The 20,173-nt window shown below is 47.8% G+C and overlaps 2 protein-coding genes across 2 annotated transcripts in view; both read right to left on the minus strand.

Annotated features, from left to right (window-relative positions):
- Positions 1-20,173, minus strand: part of LOC309564447 (uncharacterized protein) — a 714,240-nt gene that overhangs the window by 643,957 nt on the left and 50,110 nt on the right.
- LOC309563963 (uncharacterized protein) lies at positions 600-18,940 on the minus strand (the record flags this gene model as incomplete). The annotated part of the gene is made up of 4 exons (XM_082268593.1): positions 600-1,902; positions 2,838-2,936; positions 3,021-3,113; positions 18,146-18,940. 4 exons carry the CDS (start codon positions 18,938-18,940, stop codon positions 766-768), a joined length of 2,124 nt encoding a protein of 707 aa, XP_082124719.1. The 3' UTR covers positions 600-765.

Here is a 20,173-nt window from a genome sequence, read left to right on the forward strand (position 1 = left end):
TAAGATAAGAGGACCCTCTCTCCTACTTATATGAGAAAAGGAGTTCGTAGTATAACTTGTTACTCAATAGAAGGAACATAATAAACACCAAGACACTCTCAAACAATCCTTTATTAGAAATACACAATATATCCAATCATGTCACCTAGACATATGGATCCATCAACGGTGCCCCAACAACCGACACTACGACAATCCTCTAATTCTGCAAATGACAGCTCCCCGACTGGCTGGTGAAGAACAACAAACCAACTGGGGTTCCTGCCTGATGTCACCAACCACATATGGTCATGGCCACAAGTGGTCAAAGAGGTCACCAAGGCTCCCCCAACTGCCTAGCTTACAAAGCAGAAGAAGCATGGGGACACAACTGCCATTTTACGGGACTAGGTTGTTTATATTTCTTCTTTGTGCCACCATTGCTGGAGTACACCCAACAGGTGTGCCACTTGCCATGTAGGATTAAACTATTCCCCAAAAGCCTTTAATTTAATTGTGTTGTTTTGCCCCTTAACTGCCTTAAACGACCCGCTTCTCTCCAAAGCCACCCATGCAATTAGTTGTCCTTGAAGAAGGCAAAAAATATACAAGGGGTTGGAACCCATAGACTGCAATGGGTTTTGGGTGCTAGGTTTGGGATCTGCAGACTTCAGGCTGGGTTTGCAGAGCCTCCCATGAACTGAACCCAAGCCAGTTCACTCGTCACTACTTCCCTGTGCGGGATCCTTGATGTATAACAACAACGTATCGTTTTCCGCACGGGCATTACAGATTCTCCCCTGTGTGAGACTTCTGATGTGAGATAAGCGTCGATTTATTTCCAAACCATTCCCCACAATCAGGGCAGGAAAAAATCTTTTCCTGCGCATGCCGCAGCTGGTGTGCGGTAAGATTGGACTTCTGCGAGAAACTTTTCCCGCACTCGCTGCACGAATACGGCCTCTCGCCCGTGTGCATTCTCTGATGTGTGTAAATATGGGACTTCTTTGAAAAACATTTCCCACACTCGGGGCAGGAATACGGCTTCTCACCTGTGTGAGACCTCTGATGGGCAACAAGGTCTGAATTACATGGAAAACATTTCCCGCACTCGGCGCAGGAATACACCTTTTCTCCCGTGTGCAATCTCTGATGTCTGACAAGACAAGACTTCTGCAAAAAACTTTTCCCGCACACGGGGCAGGAATACGGCTTCTCCCCTGAGTGAGTTTTTTGATGTATAGAAAGTTCTGATTTGTGTGAAAAACATTTCCCGCACTCGGGACAGGGATACGGTTTATCCTCCCTGTGAGATTTTTGATGTATGTCAAGGTAGGGTTTATGTTTATAACTTTTATTGCACACAGGGCAGGTATATGGCTTTTCCTCTGTGTGAGATCTTTGATGTACGACAAGGTCTGATTTCTGTGTAAAGCATTTCCCGCACTCGGGGCAGGAATGTGGCTTCTCGCCCGTGTGCAATCTCTGATGTCTGGCAAGGAAGGACTTGTGTGAGAAACATTTCCCGCAGTCAGGACAGCAAAACGGCTTCTCCCCCTGGTGAGATGTATAATGTAAGTTAAGTTCTAATTCATGAGGAAAACACTTGCCGCACTCAGGACAGGAAAAAAGCTTCTCCCCCTTGTGAGATTTTTGATGTAAAAAAAGTCTTAGCTTAGAGCTAAAACTTTCCCCACATTCGGGACAGGAAATTTCCTTCTCCCCCTGAATTCCGGCACCATCCCTCACAGTACGAGGTTGCTCAGAGTCAGAGGGATTCCATGGTCTATCCACACTGTGAAGTCCACCATTGATAGTTGAGATCATTGTCTTCTCTCCGACACAATCTCGTATGGAGTCCTCATCTGCCATTTTACAAACTATAAATACGGTGAGACGATCCTTTGAGGGTTTCTCCATGGCGTGTCCTGGAAAAATAGAAAAACATCATCAATAGATCTGAGACATCAAGATTCCATCTGGATCAGGTAGATATGAGTGAGCGGATGTTCTCTGTGGATGTCCCAACCAGCTGGGACTCTTCCCCTCTCTTCAGTCAAAGGGCCTTTGGTCCTCCTCCCAGATCACTTCTACATTTACACAGCCTTGTCAGAAGAGCAGGAACCAATGGGGACTGGGAGGTCCATGCTCTTTACACAACCACAAGCCTAGGCACTTGGTCATGTGACCTCTGATAAACAAGAGGGTCAAAGTTCAGACTTGAAGACCTTTTTAGCAAAGAACCAGTGACCATAGGCCTACAATTTGTGATATCAAATCTGTGCTACTGTAACTAGGAGTGACACACAACCTAATACTGCCAGCTGAACCCCAGGACGGGTATCAGTACAGGGGGGAGACCATTATCAACCTATTATTGGCTGATATCACTCAGCTCCCGCCCTACTCTGGACCAATCAAGGTGCAGTAACAGAGCAGAGATAAGAGAAGAATATATTATGGGTCACCTGTGCTGATCTCTGTAGGAGTGTCCTCCTCTATGAATGTCCTCGTCATTCCAACCTCCTCCGTATATTGCTGATCATCCCTCACATACGTCTCTTCTACTTCATCCTCAACTTTCATCTTCATCAGATCTTCACCCTAAACCAACAGAATGGCAGAAAATAACATCTGTAACATAGAAGTATTTATGATGTGAGATCACATAGAAAATATCATCTTGTAGAGTCCACACATCGTCTCCACATGTCAGAGTGTTCAATCACTTTATGTTCCCGACCCTCAACTCCACCCACCTGATGATGGTGAGGGATGGTGTGACCTTCCTGTGTGGAATCCCGGGAATACAGAGGACGGGGACATCTCTCTGGTGGATTTCTGCTGCTAGGTGGCACAATGATATCCATAGGTTCTTCTGAAAACGTATCCAACATGCCATACTCCTCCTCTTCCTCCTCTTTAATAACAATATTATAATTCCCAAGGTTTCCACTCTAAAACGTATATTAAGACATTTACTGTAGCAAAAAAAAGCTTGATCTGTAAATCAAAACTACCAAGATTTGTTATTCATCTACCTGACCATGGTGACCATGCATCGCTCCATACTCCTCGTCCTCCTCCTTACACTCTTCTTTAATAACAATATTATACTCCCCGAGTGTTCCGTTCTGGATAAATAATAAAAAATTCATTGTAACACACAATCTTGTGTAGAAATCATAACTATCAGCAATTAACCACTTGCCGACCGGTCACTTTGACCGTACTGCGGCAAAGTGGCTCGTTCCCGTCCAGCGACGTAGACCTACGTCGCTGGACTCCTCCCCTTGTGGGTGGCGCGCATGCGCCGCCGGAGGCTCGCTCACGCTGTATTCAGTCACAGCGGGAGTCGGGCCAGGGGAGGAGCGGCGGTGATCACCGCCGCTCTTCCCCGATCGTCGGGGAATCGAGTGTGGAGATCTGCCCGCTTGTGTAAACAAAGCGGGCGGATCTCCTAAGTGACAGGCAGGGTCAGATTGCAGGGTTCAGCATAGCTGAACCTGCGAATGTCCCTGTGTCACTCAGTCCCCTCCCCCCACACATTAGTAAGCGCCAGTCATACATTAACCCCTTAATCACCAATAAAAATTAACCCCTTCCCTGCCAGTGTCATTTTTACAGTAACAGTGCATATTTATAGCACTGATTACTGCAGTAATGTCACTGGTACCCCCAAAAGTGTCAAAAATGTCAGTCAAGGGTCCGATCTGTCCGCCGCAATGTCGCAGTCCCACAAAAAAAAAAAAAAAAAATCGCAGATCGCCGCCATTACTCGATAAAAAAAAAACAAACACCAAAAATGACAGAAATCTTTCCCGTAGTTAGTAAACGCAATAACTTTTGCGCAAACCAATCAAAATACGTTTATTGCGATTTTTCTTTTTTTACCAAAAATATGTAGCAGAAAACAAATTGGCCTAAAATGATAAAAAATTTAGATTTTTACATTTTTTGGGGGGGGGGGGGATTTCATATAAAATAAATGTGAAAAATATTATTTTTTTCAAAATTGTCGCTATTTTTTTGTTTATAGCGCAAAAAGTAAAAAATCGCACAGGTGATCAAATACCACCAAAAGAAAGCTCTGTTTGTGGGGAAAAAAGGACGTCAATTTCGTTTGGGTACGGCGTCGCGCGACCACGCAATTGTCAGTTAAATTTGCACAGTGCCGAATCGCAAAAAGTGGCCCAGACGTAAGACAGCAAAATCCTCCGGTGGTAAAGTGGTTAATTATTTACCTGATCATGCAATGCGTAGTTGTGATCTTCCTGTGTGGAATCCCGGGAATACAGAGGACGGGGACATCTCTCTGGTGGGTTCCCATTACTGGATCCATCTACCTGATGATGGTGAGGGATGGTGTGACCTTCCTGTGTGGAATCCCGGGAATACAGAGGACGGGGACATCTCTCTGGTGGGTTCCCATTACTGGATCCATCTGTAGGAAACACACAAACCGTTTTGGAGTTTGGCACGTGAGCTGTGTTTTCTTGTTCGATCAATAGCTGTATTTGCTGTCCGTAAAGTCGATGTCTGATCTTCTGCAAGGATACAATGACTGAATCTCATGGTTTTTTGAGTTCTCCGCCAAAGAAAACAGTCAGGAAAAGCGACAGACGTCCCGTCCAAGTATTCACAGGAGATGATGTATACCCCCCTATTGATGCCCCCCGAGGAGAATTTATCTCTGAGACATACCCAGCCTGTTACGCCTGTAGGGGTACCTTGATCTGGTGAGTGCGCAATTCATTAGGACTCACCTAAACGCGTCACCTTCAAAAGTTTCACTTTATCCTTTGGATTTTTGGGATCGGATTGTTACCATGTTTTCCACATTATGGACTCTTAAGTTACACCGCACGGACTCACTTTTTTTGTCACTTTCCCTTGAGGTGACACTTATCACTTTTTAGGATCGTTATTGTACCTCACCCGGATACAAATGATTTTTTATTTCCATTTATGTTATATATTTACTGCATTTTTATTATACCTAATCCACATATATGGGATTTTCCATTTTATAATCAACACATTAGGACCCCCCCCTTTTTAAGTCATTTTTCTGAGAGATATATATATGTACATGATATTTATACCTACCCATTTGCATTTATTTTGTTTGTTTGCCCATTACAATCTTATACTTATTGGCAGCGCCAAGTACCTTCCCCTTCATTTCCCTTATTTGGTATACTGCCTACCTTGAGGTATATACTTTTTCTGAAGGTAGGCTGCAGCCCCTATATCCTTTTCCCCATAAGCGCGGATTTTTTCCATTTTTAATTTGGCTGAATACATTGTTTCTAGGTGTTTATCAGATGATGGGGGATCTAGGTGGAACCTCTATAATGCTTTTTGAAAAAATTACGACTCACCAGTGCTGATCTCTGTAGGAGTGTCCTCCTCCATGAATGTCCTCATCATTCCAGCCTCCTCCGTATATTGCTGATCATCCCCCACATACGTCTCTTCTACTTCACCCTCAACTTTCATCTTCATCAGATCTTCACCCTAAACCAATAGAATGGCAGAAAATATCTTGTAGGATCCATACATCATCTCCACAAGTCATTTTCATGTTCTAGATGCTCCATCGCACCAACCTGATCTTCCTGTGTGGAATCCCGGGAATACAGAGGACGGGGACATCTCTCTGGTGGGTTCCCATTACTGGATCCATCTGTAGGAAACACACACACTGACTGAATACATTGTTTCTATGTGTTTATCAGATGATTGGGGATCTAGGTGGAGCCTCCGTACTGCTCTCTCCTTTACAATAAAGTCTCCTCTTACCCGGTGATGTGAGGGGCGGCTGATTCTCCATCATGACGTCCTTGTAGAGATCCTTGTGTCCTTCTAAATACTCCCACTCCTCCATGGAGAAATAGACAGTGACATCCTGACACCTTATAGGAACCTGACACACACAATGATACAGTCACCATCCAGACACATCCCTTGTCTGTTACTGGATAATGTCCCAGAATTCCCAGCACTGCTCACCTCTCCTGTCAGCAGCTCCATCATCTTCATGGTGACTTCTAGAATCTTCTCCATGTTGTATCTCTCAGGTTTTAGGGAGTCACGTGGAGGCACTGTGATGGTCATATGATCACCTGACTTCAGAAGCGGAAATCTCTGTATTGGAGAACCAATAGGAATATCATGTTAGAATCCCAGAATCCTCCTCACCTCTCCGGTCAGGTCTGTGTTTTATAAATAGCGATAAGAATGATGTCATGTGACCTCCCAGAATCCTCCTCACCTCTCCGGTCAGGTCTGTGTTTTATTAATAGAGATAAGAGTGATGTCATGTGACCTCCCAGAATCCTCCTCACCTCTCCAGTCAGCAGGTAGATGATCTCCAGGGTGAGGTTTAGTATCCTCTCAGTCATGTGACTCCAGTCTTCCTCCATCCTCATTGATGTGGTCATGTGATCTATGCGGTAGATGAATAGCATAGAATTACCTGGGATGTATTGGTTGTACAATATTAGTCAATCCCTCCATTCAGTGTCCTCCACCCATCTCTACCAATCCTTCCACTGACTTCTACAGTATCAAGCTTCCATCTCTGCCAATCCCTCCACTGGCCTCCATTCAGGGTCCTCCACCCCACTCTACCAACCCCTCTACTGGCCTCCATCCCTCTCTGCCAATCCCTCCACTGTCTTCCATTCAGTGTCCCCCACCCCTCTGTCAATGCATCCACTGTCTTCCATTCACGCTGGTTTTTTAAAATTTGACGTGGGGTTCCCCCTAAAATCTATATCAGACCTGAAGGGCCTAGTAGGGACTGGGGGAAGACCCCACGTCTTTTTTTTTTAAATTTGGGCATAGAGTTCCTTCTAAAACCCACATCAGACCCGAAGGGCCTGGTATGAACTGGGGGGACCCCACTCTGTTTCTTTTTAAAATTCTGGCATGGGGTTATACCTAAAATCCATATCAGATCCAAAGGGCCTTGTATGGACTGGGGGGACCCCATGCTGTTTTATATGTTGGTGTGGTGTTCCCCCTACAATCTATATCAGACCCAAAGGGATTTGTATGGACTGGGCGGGGGACCCCAAGCCGTTTTATATGTTGGCGTGGGGTACCCCCTAAAATCCATATCAGACCCGAAGGGCCTGGTATTGACTGGGGGAGGAGGACCCCACGCCGTTGTTTTTATTTTTTTAACCTGGGCACAAACCCATTGCCAGCCGGTAACTTATCGGTTGTTAAGGATGCCGCAGCCGGCTTCCTGGACCGACTCTTTAACAACCAGGCAGAACTGTTCGCCCAACTTTCGAGATGCTTGTAATAGCTTACCTCACGATATCATGCGGTATGTTCGACTACATAACGCATGCAATTTCATAACGACCCCACACTGTTCTTTTTAACCGGCACAAACTCATTGCCAGCGGTGACTCCTCGGTTGTTAAGGACGCCGCAGGGGGGTTCCCGGCCCCACTCCTTAACAACCAGGTCGAACCGTTCACCAAACTTGCAAGATGCTTGCAATAACTTACCTCGCGATATCATTATCGACTAGATAATGCATGCGAGTTCATAGCGACCCCACGCCTTTTTTTTTAAACGGTACAAACCCATTGCCAGCCGGTGACTCATCGGTTGTTAAGGACGCAACATCCGGTTTCCTGGCCCAACTTCTTGACATGATGCTTGCAATAACTTACCTCACCATCACCATGCCATGCAGTACTTTTGACTAGATAACGCATGCAAGTTCATAACGACCCCACGCCGTTGTTTTTAACCGGCACAAACCCATTGCCAGCTGGTGACTCATCGGTGGTTAAGGACGCCACGGTGGGCTTCCTGGCCCCACTCCTTAACGACCAGGCAAAACTGTTCACCCAACTAGCCAGATTCTTGCAATAACTTACCTCACGATGTCACGCGGTATTTTCGACTAGATAACGCATGCAAGTTCATAACGACCCCACACCGTTGTTTTTTTTAACCTACACAAACCCATTGCCAGCTGGTGACTCATCGGTTGTTAAGGACGCCGCGGCAGGCTTCCTGGCCCCACTCCTTAACAACCAGGCAGAACCGTTCACCAAATTTGCAAGATGCTTGCAATAACTAACTTACAATGTCATGCGGTATTTTCAACCAGATAACGCATGCGAGTTTATACCGAGTAAATTGCACCAATATTTTATTAAAACATTTTGCGATATGTTGCCTCATACTCGAATGCGGTAACATATCGCTTAGTGAATTGTTCCCATAATATGAAATCTGAGGAAATACGGAGAGCGAAAGAAACAATTTGGGAAGATATATAAAACATTGATTTGTCCGTGTGTACATCAGACTGAGAAGAGGGATAAAGTGACGAGAGCTACGATAGAAAAAAAATAAGATCTTATTACCTCCTCTGCTGCCAGTTCAAGCAATGTCTTCCCTCTATTTCCAACCGCCTTATCTCTCACCCAGAACATCCTGTCTGCACTTGCAACACTTCCTGTCTAATACCTGACATCACTTCCTGTCAGTTTTCCATAGAGACTTTCTGTCTCGGTAGAAGTGACATCATCATCTGGTGGAGCTCAGAGGAACCGCAACCCCGAGAAACATCTCGTAGTGTGAACATGGCCTTGTGCTGTGTGTGTATGTACTGTATGTAGCACCCTCCTAGGTAGGTGTTAGTGAGGACTTGGCTCGGTTTGGCAGGGGGTGAGTGTAGCACCCTCCTAGGTAGGTGCTAGTGAGGACTTGGCTCGGTTTGGTGGGGGGTGAGTGTAGCACCCTCCTAGGTAGGTGCTAGTGAGGACTTGGCTCGGTTTGGCGGGGGGTGAGTGTAGCACCCTCCTAGGTAGGTGCTAGTGATAGAGTATGGTTTTTGGCTCTGTCTGCCTATCAGAGGAGCAGCAGGCAAATCTATATTGCTTTCTGCCTACCAGAGAGTAGGATCTGTTAGTGAGGTCTGTTTAGTGTGCTCAGTATGCGATTCAATGTGCCTAGAGAGTTTCACGTTGGTCCAATAGGGAGGCATTTTGGACAGTGGGAGAAAACCTGACTAATGGATGTATAGGCTTTGGTACAGTTTGGTACAGTCCTGGTGATTGGCAGGGGCAGGTCGCCTCTGTGAATTCTGGGATACTGTATAAAAGCCAGGAGCACATGTGCTGCGGGGTCTTTGGCTGGTGAGCAGAGTCCCGCAGGAAGTGTGGCGGCTGCCTCGTCCTCTGTAGAAGTGGCATGTGGCATCAGGAGGTCATCGTGAAGGCAAGAGGAACGGAGCTGAACCCAGAGGTCCAGGAGAAGCTAACTGAGGGGGGAGACTCTGGAAAAACAGTATTGTGAGTACAGGGGATCGTGTCTAGGGGCCTGACCTGAGGGGGGCTACCCCAGGAGTAAGATAGTCAGTGGACGGGTGTCAGCAAGCAAGAAGGAGGATACTAAGGAGAGTGTCCTGAAGATAAAATCAGTTCATCAAGTCATCTGGGGGAGAGACTTAAAACTAAATTCCCCTCAGGGGCAAGGTGGATCAACAGCCACCTCAAGTCCTCAAATCTTGTGCATAGTTAATCTGGATTATCCCGCTATTCCCTTCTCCCATCCCTAATTTATCAATAAAACACAAAAACAACTACATACCCCTGAATAGTTTATTGAATGAGCAAAGAAGGAAAAGTGAGAGACTGTTAATGTTAAGGTTGCTAATGGTAACCCAGGGGGACCCGTAAGTGTGAAATCCAGCAGTCCTCAAGGGGGCAGTGCTACATGTATATCCTTATAGATGGGATCATCTCCACTCCCACAATGACACTGGCAGGGAAGGGGTTAACCCAGGGGCGATCAAACGGTTAAATGTGTCCCTAGGGGGTGCTTTTCAACTGTGAGGAAGATGGGCTTGTAATATCAACACAGAGACTTGTGATCCTATATAGGAGGATCACAGGTGCCCTGTGTCGATAGCAGAGAGAACAACGGTCTGCTGTGTTTACAACAGCAGACCACCGTTCTCTCTTCACAGGGAGCGATCGCGGGTGCCCTGGGGCAATCTCGTCCGCCGGCCCTGCGCCTCGGCTTCCCTGCTGGCAAGTAGGCGCGGGTGCGCGCCTCCTGGGGTGCACACGCGCGCCCACAAGATCGCTCCCGGGAACCTCTGTACAGGTACGGCGAATCGCGGGAACCTGTCGACCTGCACGGCAAGTGGTTAATATTATTATTATAGTTAGAGATAAACAGAGATATTATGGTTGATTTTGCAGTGGTACTTCCATTACTTATTATTATTATTTATATAATACAGGATTTATATAGCGCCAACAGTTTACACTCCCGACCCAACCAGTTACCTGTATTCAGGGTCCTATACACCAGCATCCGTGTTGCCTGTCCACCTGTCCAGCCACCTGCAGCCTAACTGTGTACTGGCCCACCTTGCACGCTTCCACTCAGGTGCTCAGGCATTCTCTTTGAATAACATCACTCCAGCAGCGCTTTACAGCTGAGTGGGCCAGCTGGGCCTGGGCTTGACAGATGTATCTGGACCAGGTCGTGAAAGCTGGGCAAGCTATCTGGGTCTGATCTTGACAGTTGTTTGCTTACTGGGCCTAGGCTTAAGAGCTGGGTGGGGTACGGTTTGGGCTTGATAGCTGGGTGGGATATCTGGATCTGCTTTTGACAGCTGATTTTTCTAGGTGGGCCTGGGTTTGAAAGTTGGGAGGGCTGAGGCTTGGGTTTGACAGCTGGATGGGGTTGCGGGGCCTGGGCTTGATGCTGAGAGGGCTAGGGCTTGGGTTTGACAGCTGGATGGAGTTGCTGGGCCTGGGCTTGATGCTAGGAGGGCTAAGGCTTGGGTCTGAAAGCTGGGTGGACTGGCTGGGCCTGGGCTTGATGCCTGGAGGGCTTGGGCTTGACAGATGGGGGCTTCCTGGGCCTGGACTTGATGCTGGGAGGGCTAGGGCTTAGGTTTGACAGCTGGGTGGACTGGCTGGGACTGAGCTTGATGCTGGGAGGGCTAGGGCTTGGTCTTCCCAGCTGGGTGGGCTGGCTGGACCTGCTTTTGACAGCTGATTTTTCTAGCTGGGCCTGGGTTTGAAAGCTGGGAGGGCTTTGGTTGGGTTTGACAGCTAGATGGGCTGGCTGGGTAGCCTGGGCTTGATGCTGGGAGGGCTACGGCTTTGGTTTGACAGCTGGATGGGGTTGGTGGGACTTGGCTTAATGCTAGAAGGGCTAAGGCTTTGGTTTGACAGCTTGGTGGGCTGGCTGGGCCTGGGCTTGATGCTTGGAGGGTGAGGGCTTGGGTTTTACAGGTGGGGAGAAAGGGGGGTTGCTGTGCCCCGGCTTGATGCTGGGGGGGCTAGGGCTTGGGTTTGACAGCTGGGTGGTCTGGCTGGGCCTGGACGTGATGCTTTGAGGCCTAGGGCTTGGGTTTGACAGCTAGTTGGGCTGGCTGGGTAGCCTGGGCTTGATGCTGGGAGGGCTAGGGCTTGGGTTTGACAGCTAGGAGGTCTGGCTGGGTCGCCTGGGCTTTATGATGGGAGGTCTAGGGCTTGGGTTTGACAGCTGGGTGGGCTGGCTGGGACTGAGTTTGATGCTGGGAGGGCTAGGGCTTGGGTTTGACAGCTGGGTCTGGGCTTTACAGGTAGAAGGGTAGGTGGATCTTGGTCTGACAGCTGAATAGTATATTTTGGTCCTGATCTTGACTGCTGAATGGGTAGCTGGACCTGGACTTGATGGCTGTGTAGACCATTTGGCTGGTTAGACAGCCTAGGATAAGAGGCTCTGGCTGTGGGCTTCTAATAGGTGACAATTGACTTCCTTCTCCACACACAGGCTGAGCACAGACAGGGAAGGAAGACAGAGGAGGGACTGCATTCTACGGAGGATTTTTTGGCTCTCTCAGCTACTGACTCCCTTCATCCTTCTCCTGTCCCACTTGTAGGTGGGGTGTAGCCCGGTGCGATGGCAATAACTCACACAGTCCAAGTGTGATGTAAAGAACTTGTATTGAAGTAATGCAAAGACAGTTCACAATAAAGCCGGTGGGAAGACAGCCATGATCCCAACAGCGTGTAGAAAGCAGTTTACAGCCAAATTGACAGTGCCTGTTAGGAGTGATCCCCCTCCTAACAGGCACTGTCAATTTGGCTGTAATCTGCTGCCTGGAAAGCCAAAGTGGAAGGATGTCCAGAGAAATTGCGAGCCCTATGCTTTCCCTCCTTGTCAGGAACCTTACCCTGCCGCTCGTTCTGTCCCTAACAGATGGGGTACCTGTCCCTACTTTACCCACTCACAGATGCACGCCAAACCTACAAACCAGGGCCTCTAAAAGGCTCTGCCTGACCCAAGATGGCTACTAGAGTCATATGGGGCAGCAGCTTCCACAGTGACCAGGCAAAACCATAAAGGAACCATGTTCCTCTTGACTTCCTCTCCAACTGCAATGCTGCTGCAGATGGGCGCCACCTACAGTGGAGAAATTAAACTGCCTCTGCCTACACAAAATGCCATTTTTCTGTGGATCCAGGCTGAGTCCTGCTGGAGGCTGTGTGCTGGAACATTCATACATAGTTACATAGTTACATAGTAGGTGAGGTTGAATAAAGACAATAGTCCATCCAGTTCAACCTGTGTAGGTGTGTGTGGCTGTACTCATCTCACATACCCCTGAATGTTCTGATCCTTGAGATGTAAGTCTAAGAGTCTTTTGAAAGCCACCATACTACCCGCAGAAACCACCTCTTGTGGTAGAGAATTCCACAATCTTGTAGCCCTAACAGTAAAGAACCCCCCACGTTGCCCGTGGTTAAAACGCTTCTCCTCTAATCGCATTGTATGCCCCCGAGTCCTCATGCAATCCCTTCGAATGAACAGCTTTTTTTCTAAGCTGGGATCCCCATTAAGATATTTATAAATTGCTATCATGTCCCCCCTCAGACGTCTCTTCTCCAGGGAGAATAAATCGAGCGATTGTAGACGCTCTTCATAGTCAAGGTCCTCCAATCCCCTAATTAGTTTAGTTGCCCTTCTCTGGACTCTCTCCAGCTCCAACACATCCCTCCTGAGGACTGGCGACCAGAACTGGACAGAATACTCCAGATGCGGTCGGACCAGAGTTTTATAAAGTGGAAGGATTATAGTCTTATCTCTGGAATACATCCCTTTCTTTATGCATGCTAATATTCTGCTGGCTTTGGCAGCTGCCGCTTGACATTGCATGCTGTTTCCTAATCTATCATCAACCAAGACTACCAGATCCTTCTCCATTTTTGATACCCCCAAGGGTTCCCCTCCTAACGTGTATTGTGTTTTTATGTTTTTAGTCCCCAAGTGCAAAACCTTACACTTCTCCACGTTAAACCTCATTTGCCAAGTCGTTGCCCACTCCGTTATTTTGTCCAGGTCATTCTGTAGGATATCTGCTTCATGCTGTGCAGTTATTGCCCTGCCCAATTTTGTGTCATCTGCAAAAACTGATAACGCACTACTGATCCCGTCCTCAATGCTGTTTATGAATAAATTGAACAAGGTTGGTCCCAGGACTGAGCCCTGGGGCACCCCGCTTACAACCTCAGACCAGTCTGAGTATGCGCTGTTTATTACCACCCTTTGGACACGCCCTTTAAGCCAATTCCGTATCCAAGAGCAAACTCTGCTGTCGATACCTGCAGACCTTATTTTATAAATTAAGCGCTTGTGGGGAACTGTATCAAACGCCTTAGCGAAATCCAAGTACACCACATCCACTGGTCTGCCCCTATCTAGCTCACAGCTCACCTCCTCGTACAATGCTAAGAGATTGGTTTGACAAGAACGCCCATTTGTAAACCCGTGCTGATTACTGCTGATGATGTTGTTGTCTTTAGCAAATTCTACGATATAGTCCCTTATCATCCCCTCCAGAAGTTTACATACTATTGATGTCAAACTGACAGGCCTATAATTTCCCGGGACATGCCTCTGGCCCTTTTTGAATATCGGAATCACGTTAGCTTTCTTCCAATCCCCTGGTACATCTCCTGTCCTAATACTGTCAGCAAAGATCAGGAACAGTGGTCTAGATATAACCTTACTGAGTTCCTTGAGTACTCTCGGATGTACGCCATCCGGGCCTGGTGATTTGTTTGTGTTAAGTTTATCCATCTTAATGATGGGTCATTCCATCACCCAGCCGGCCATAGCTAGGGGGTATAAAAGACTGAGTTCAGGATATGCACCGTGTGTCTGAGCTGGCTGTCAGTTCTGCCCCTTCAGCCAACCACTGTAATTTATTCAAGCATCTGAAGGGTGGTGGAAAGAGCAAGTCAATTGCCCCCACCTACTGCCCCACTTGCTGGGAAGGCTGGTTATGGGCTCTGAGACTAAGATGGTCACCAGGTACCTGCTACACCACCAGTGAACTGCAATGGCCACCAGGTACCTGCTACACCACCAGTGAACAGCGATAGCAGTGTTTTATGGGCTCTCTATCACATGGAGTGTTCAGTGGCCAATATTCAACCCCAGAGCAGTACACATTACCCTGGGCTTAATAATATTAAGATATTATATAAATCTCTATGATGATCTGGATAGACTTTATTAAAGATCACTTGAAAATTCTGTGACCACTGCCAGGACCACAGGTGACATAAGGGATGGGAAGGGGTCTTGTAGCATCAGGCTGGAATGGATTACATCTGATTTATCTAGCATCTTGTGTGATAACAGGGTCTCTTTGCTGGAGTTACCATATTTGTAAGTCAGTCAGACTTTCAGGGAAAATTGGCATCTACCGATTGGGTGCCAGAGGACCTTGTCTTGGTACTGGCATGTACAGGTTATCTACTGAGCCCCCATTGACACTAATGTCCCCCTCGCTAACCTCACCAAGCACCAGAGCCCCCCTCTCCCTCCACTGAGTATCAGGGCCCCTTTCACTCCCTCCTCACAGCGTACCAGTGACCCTCTCCCTCCACAGTGTACCAGTGCTCCCTCTCCCTCCACAGTGTACCAGTGCTCCCTCTCCCTCCACAGTGTACCAGTGACCCTCTCCCTCCACAGTGTACCAGTGCTCCCTCTCCCTGCACATTGTACCAGTGCCCCTCTCCCTCCACAGTGTACCAGTGCTCCCTCTCCCTCCACAGTGTACCAGTGCTCCCTCTCCCTCCACAGTGTACCAGTGTCCCTCTCCCTCCACAGTGTACCAGTGCTCCCTCTCCCTCCACAGTGTACCAGTGCCCTACCTCCCTCCATAGAGTACCAGTGCCCCCCTCCCTACAGAGAATACCAGTGCCCCTCTCCCTCCACAGTGTACCAGTGCCCCTCTCCCTCCACAGTGTACCAGTGCTCCCTCTCCCTCCACAGTGTACCAGTGCTCCCTCTCCCTCCACAGTATACCAGTGCTCCCTCTCCCTCCACAGTGTACCAGTGCCCTATCTCCCTCCATAGAGTACCAGTGCTCCCTCTTCCTCCACAGTGTACCAGTGCCCCTCTCCCTCCACAGTGTACCAGTGCTCCCTCTCCCTCCACAGTGTACCAGTGCTCCCTCTCCCTCCACAGTGTACCAGTGCCCCCTCCCTACAGAGAGTACCAGTGACCCTCTCCCTCCAGTGTACCAGTGCCCCTCTCCCTCCACAGTGTACCAGTGCCTCCCTCCCTACATAGAGTACCAGTGCCCCATCTCCCTCCATAGAGTACCTTTGCCCCCCTCCCTCCACAGAATACCAGTGCCCCCCTCCCTATAGAGAGTACCAGTGACCCCTCTCCCTTCACAGAGAACCACTGTGGTCCAGGGAACAACCATTTGCAAGGCTGCTCTCTTCACATAGGTGGAATTGTAGCCCAGGGGCGCCGCATGGGACAAAGATTGCTCGTGGCACCAATGGAGGCCCAACCACAGATGACAGTAGCTATAAATTTCAAAGTGCAGCCACTGAAAACCGGCTGAGGTGACATCTCAACCTCACGCCGGACTAGCTGACTGCAAAGGAGACCAAGGATTGCAGGAGCGGATCAACTTGGCACCAGGTGATGACGTCACAGGCAGCCCTGCAGCCCGAGGCTGTGTTGAGTGGAGGAAGGGGATCTCCATGTGTGCCTGTAAGGCGGTCACCATGACAACGTGTTTCGCTAAATAGAGTCTTGTCAAGTCGTGTCTTTCATACTGGATGAACTCTTATAGCACTACTGTATTTCAATGCACTCTGCACTTTAATTATAGCGCTTCACATTTCTATATATTAATGGGGAACACAGAGAAGCAAGGAAAACTGGAGGTGCAGGGAGTAGATGGGAAGGGGAAACCAACACTGGGATCAGGAACAAGGGGGAGCAGGAAAAGGGCAGGATCAGGATCCAAAGCAAACAGAATCTGGCAGCAGAAAAACACTGGAGCAAAAGGCACTTAGTTGAGGCGGACCTAAATAACCTCCCAGCAGCCAGCATAGTGTCTACCTTATGCTGACTGGTGGGAGTGTATTTAGGTCCTCCTATTGTCTGATGACTAGAGTCTGCTGGAAAACGGAAGATAAAGACAAAGAAGCCGGGAGCTTTGAAAACGCCTCCCCTTGTCCCTCTCCTTCCTCTGACATGGGCCACCGGAGACATCATATCCCTTGGCCTGCCGCATTATCATCTCCGTCTTCTTGGTGGGTTCCAGCTTTACTACACACCACACTGATGTGTGGCTTTCCTGCGAGACACCAACAGCTGATCCCAGCGAGCCTTCCAGCTGGTATGTGAGCCTTGAGCCTGTTTCCATCACAAGTGCTGGGCCCTCCATGTAGTGTTTGAGGTTGGATGAGACTTGGGCTTTTACCTTTAAATTAGACTGTGTTGTTCACACATGATGTGCTTTTATCTGGACTGTGTGCTTTATCTATGACCACACAATAAATACTACTTCATGGTTTATATGGAAGCAAGTTTTATTCGTTTATTCATCATTCCCCCAATTGATCAAATTTCTCATAGATACCTTGACATTACCAGTGCACAGCATATAGCCTTTGCATGGCTGCTGGGAAATACAAACTAGTGGACACTGGAATTACAACCCTCCACCCAGGGTACCACAGTGCCACCAGCAGGTGATACAAGTCCTGACAAGGACACACATTTGTGTATGGAAAAGATTAGCAATGATATGCTAAGGGAATTTCCTATGCAACCTTCAACAAGAATACCCTGCCTTGAACCATTTCTGTATCAATACTTTTGATGGCCAGATCTTCCCTGAACAGCTTTCCATTGCCCCAGTAAACCCTTTGTTTGCCTCCTATGCAGAAGAATGATAGGAGTGGCTTCTAAACTCTACCAGGTTAGGGTTGGTCTGCAGTGCTTGTCCAAAGGCACCACTAGAGTAGGGAAAAGACAGTGACATCTCCTCCTCTCTCCTAGATGGACACAACCAGCAGTGACATCCCCTCCTTCTCTCTCCTAGAGGGACCCAACCAGCAGTGACACCCCTTCCTTCTCTCTCCTAGAGGGACCCAACCAGCAGTGACACCCCCTCCTTCTCTCACCTAGAGGGACCCAACCAGTAGTTACACCCCCTCCTTCTCTCTCCTAGAGGGACCCAACCAGCAGTTACACCCCCTCTTTCTCTCTCTTAGAGGGACTCAACCAGCAGTGACACCCCCTCTTTCTCTTTCCTAGAGGGACTCAACCAGCAGTGACACCCCCTCCTTCTCTCTCCTAGAGGGACCCGACCAGCAGTGACACCCCCTCCTTCTCTCTCCTAGAGGGACCCAACCAGCAGTGACACCTCCTCCTTCTCTCTCCTAGAGGGACCCAACCAGCAGTGACACCCCCTCCTTCTCTCTCCTAGAGGGCCCCAACCAGCAGTGACACCCCCTCCTTCTCCCTCCTTGAGGGACCCAACCAGCAGTGACACCCCCTCTTTCTCTCTCTTAGAGGGACTCAACCAGCAGTGACACCTCCTCCTTCTCTCTCGTAGAAGGACCCAACCAGCAGTGATACCTCCTCCTTCTCTCTCCTAGCAGAGTAAGTCAGACAGAGCTTTGAAGTCTTTAGTGATCTCTGATTTCCTTATAAAGTGTTTCTTCCATGATAAAGATCAGAGGAGCGCTCAGCCACATGTTTCTGAGGTGTAAATCAAGGTGTGATTCTGATGAGATTTCTGATGTACAGAAAAATATGACTCATATAGAAAACATTTCCCGCACTCAGAACACTAATACACCTCAAGGGTTGTGTGGCCTCTCTGATGTCTGTTAAGATTGGACTTCTGGGAAAAACATTTCCCACATTCTGAGCAGCAATACGGATTCTCCCCCGTGTGAGATCTCTGATGTATGACAAGGTCTGCTTTCCGTCTATAACATTTCCCACACTCAGGGCAGGAATACGGCTTCTCAGCCGTGTGGCAACCCTTATGTCTGGTAAGCTGAGACTTCTGTGAAAAACATTTCCCACACTCAGAGCAGGAATGTGGCTTCTCACCTGTGTGCACTCTTCGGTGTCGGGAAAAACAGGACTTCCCTGAAAAACATTTCCCACACTCAGGACAGGTATACAGCTTTTCCCCTGTGTGAAACCTTTCATGTAAAACAAGGTCTGACTTTCGTGGAAAACATTTTCCGCACTCGGAGCACAAATATGGCTTCTCCCCTGTGTGAAGTCTGTAATGTATGACAAGGGCTGATTTTTGAAGAAAACATTTCCCGCACTCAGAACAGAAAAGAAGCTTCTCCCCTGTGTGATATTTCTGATGTTCAGTGAGACGTAATTCAGAGCTAAAACTTCCCCCACATTTAGAACAGGAAAATGTCTCCTTCCCCTGAATTCCGGCACCATCCCTCACAGTACAAGGTTGCTCAGAGTCAGAGGGATTCCATGGTCTATCCACACTGTGAAGTCCACCATCCATAGTGGAGCTCATTGTCTTTTCTCCTCCACAATCTCCTGTGATGTTCTCATCTTCCATTTTACAACCTGGAGATAAAGTGAGACGATCCTTAGAGGGTTTCTCCATGGCGTGTCCTGGAAAAATATAAAAACATCATCAATAGATCTGAGAGGGTTAGTTCACTTCCATCAAGATTCCATCTGGATCAGGTAGATATGAGTGAGCAGATGTTCTCTGTGGATGTCCCAATCAGCTGGGACTCTTCCCCTCTTCAGTCAAAGGGCCTTTGGACCTCCAGAGAGAAAAATATACGTATTAAGGCTCACCTGTGCTGATCTCTGTAGGAGTGTCCTCCTCTATGAATGTCCTCGTAATTCCAGCCTCCTCCGTATATTGCGGATCATCCCTCACATACGTCTCTTCTACTTCATCCTCAACTTTCATCTTCATCAGATCTTCACCCTAAACCAACAGAATGGCAGAAAATAACATCTGTAACATAGAAGTATTTATGATGTGAGATCACATAAAAAAAAATCATCTTGTAGAGTCCACACATCGTCTCCACATGTCAGAGTGTTCAATCACTTTATGTTCCCCACCCTCAACTCCACCCACCTGATGATGGTGAGGGATGGTGTGACCTTCCTGTGTGGAATCCCGGGAATACAGAGGACGGGGACATCTCTCTGGTGGGTTTTTGTAGCTGGATGACTCCACCATGGTGTCCTGGTACAGATCTTTGTGTACTTCCTCCATCCTACCATCCTCATCATCCTCCTCTTTTATCTCTTCTTTAACCTCAACTTTAGAATCTCTCAGGTTTCCACTCTGAATATATAATAAAAATGACATCAATGGTAACAATGCAGATAATGTACAGATCCTAATGATACTATCAGTGATTGTTCCTCATCTACCTGATGATGGTGGGGGATGGTGTGACCTTCCTGTGTGGAATCCCAGGAATACAGAGGACAAGGACATTCTTTGTTACTAGGTGGCTCCATGATTTCCTTGAGTCCTGCAGAAAGCTCCTTCATCACACCATACTCCTCATCCTCCACTTTACACTCTTCTTTAACAACAATATTATCCACAAGGATTCCATTCTGAATATATAATAAAATATTATTTGTAACAAAAATTCTTGTGTGTAAACCATAACAACCAGTAATTGTTAATCATCTTCTTGACACACACAATGATACAGTCACCATCCAGACACATCCCTTGTCTATTACTGGATAATGTCCCAGAATTCCCAGCACCGCTCACCTCTCCTGTCAGCAGCTCCATCATCTTCTTGGTGACTTCTAGAATCTTCTCCATGCTGTGTCTCTCAGGTTTTAGGGAGTC

The sequence above is a fragment of the Pelophylax lessonae genome, assembly GCF_965119305.1.
Source record: "Pelophylax lessonae genome assembly, chromosome: 9".
Taxonomy (NCBI): Eukaryota; Metazoa; Chordata; class Amphibia; order Anura; family Ranidae; genus Pelophylax; species Pelophylax lessonae.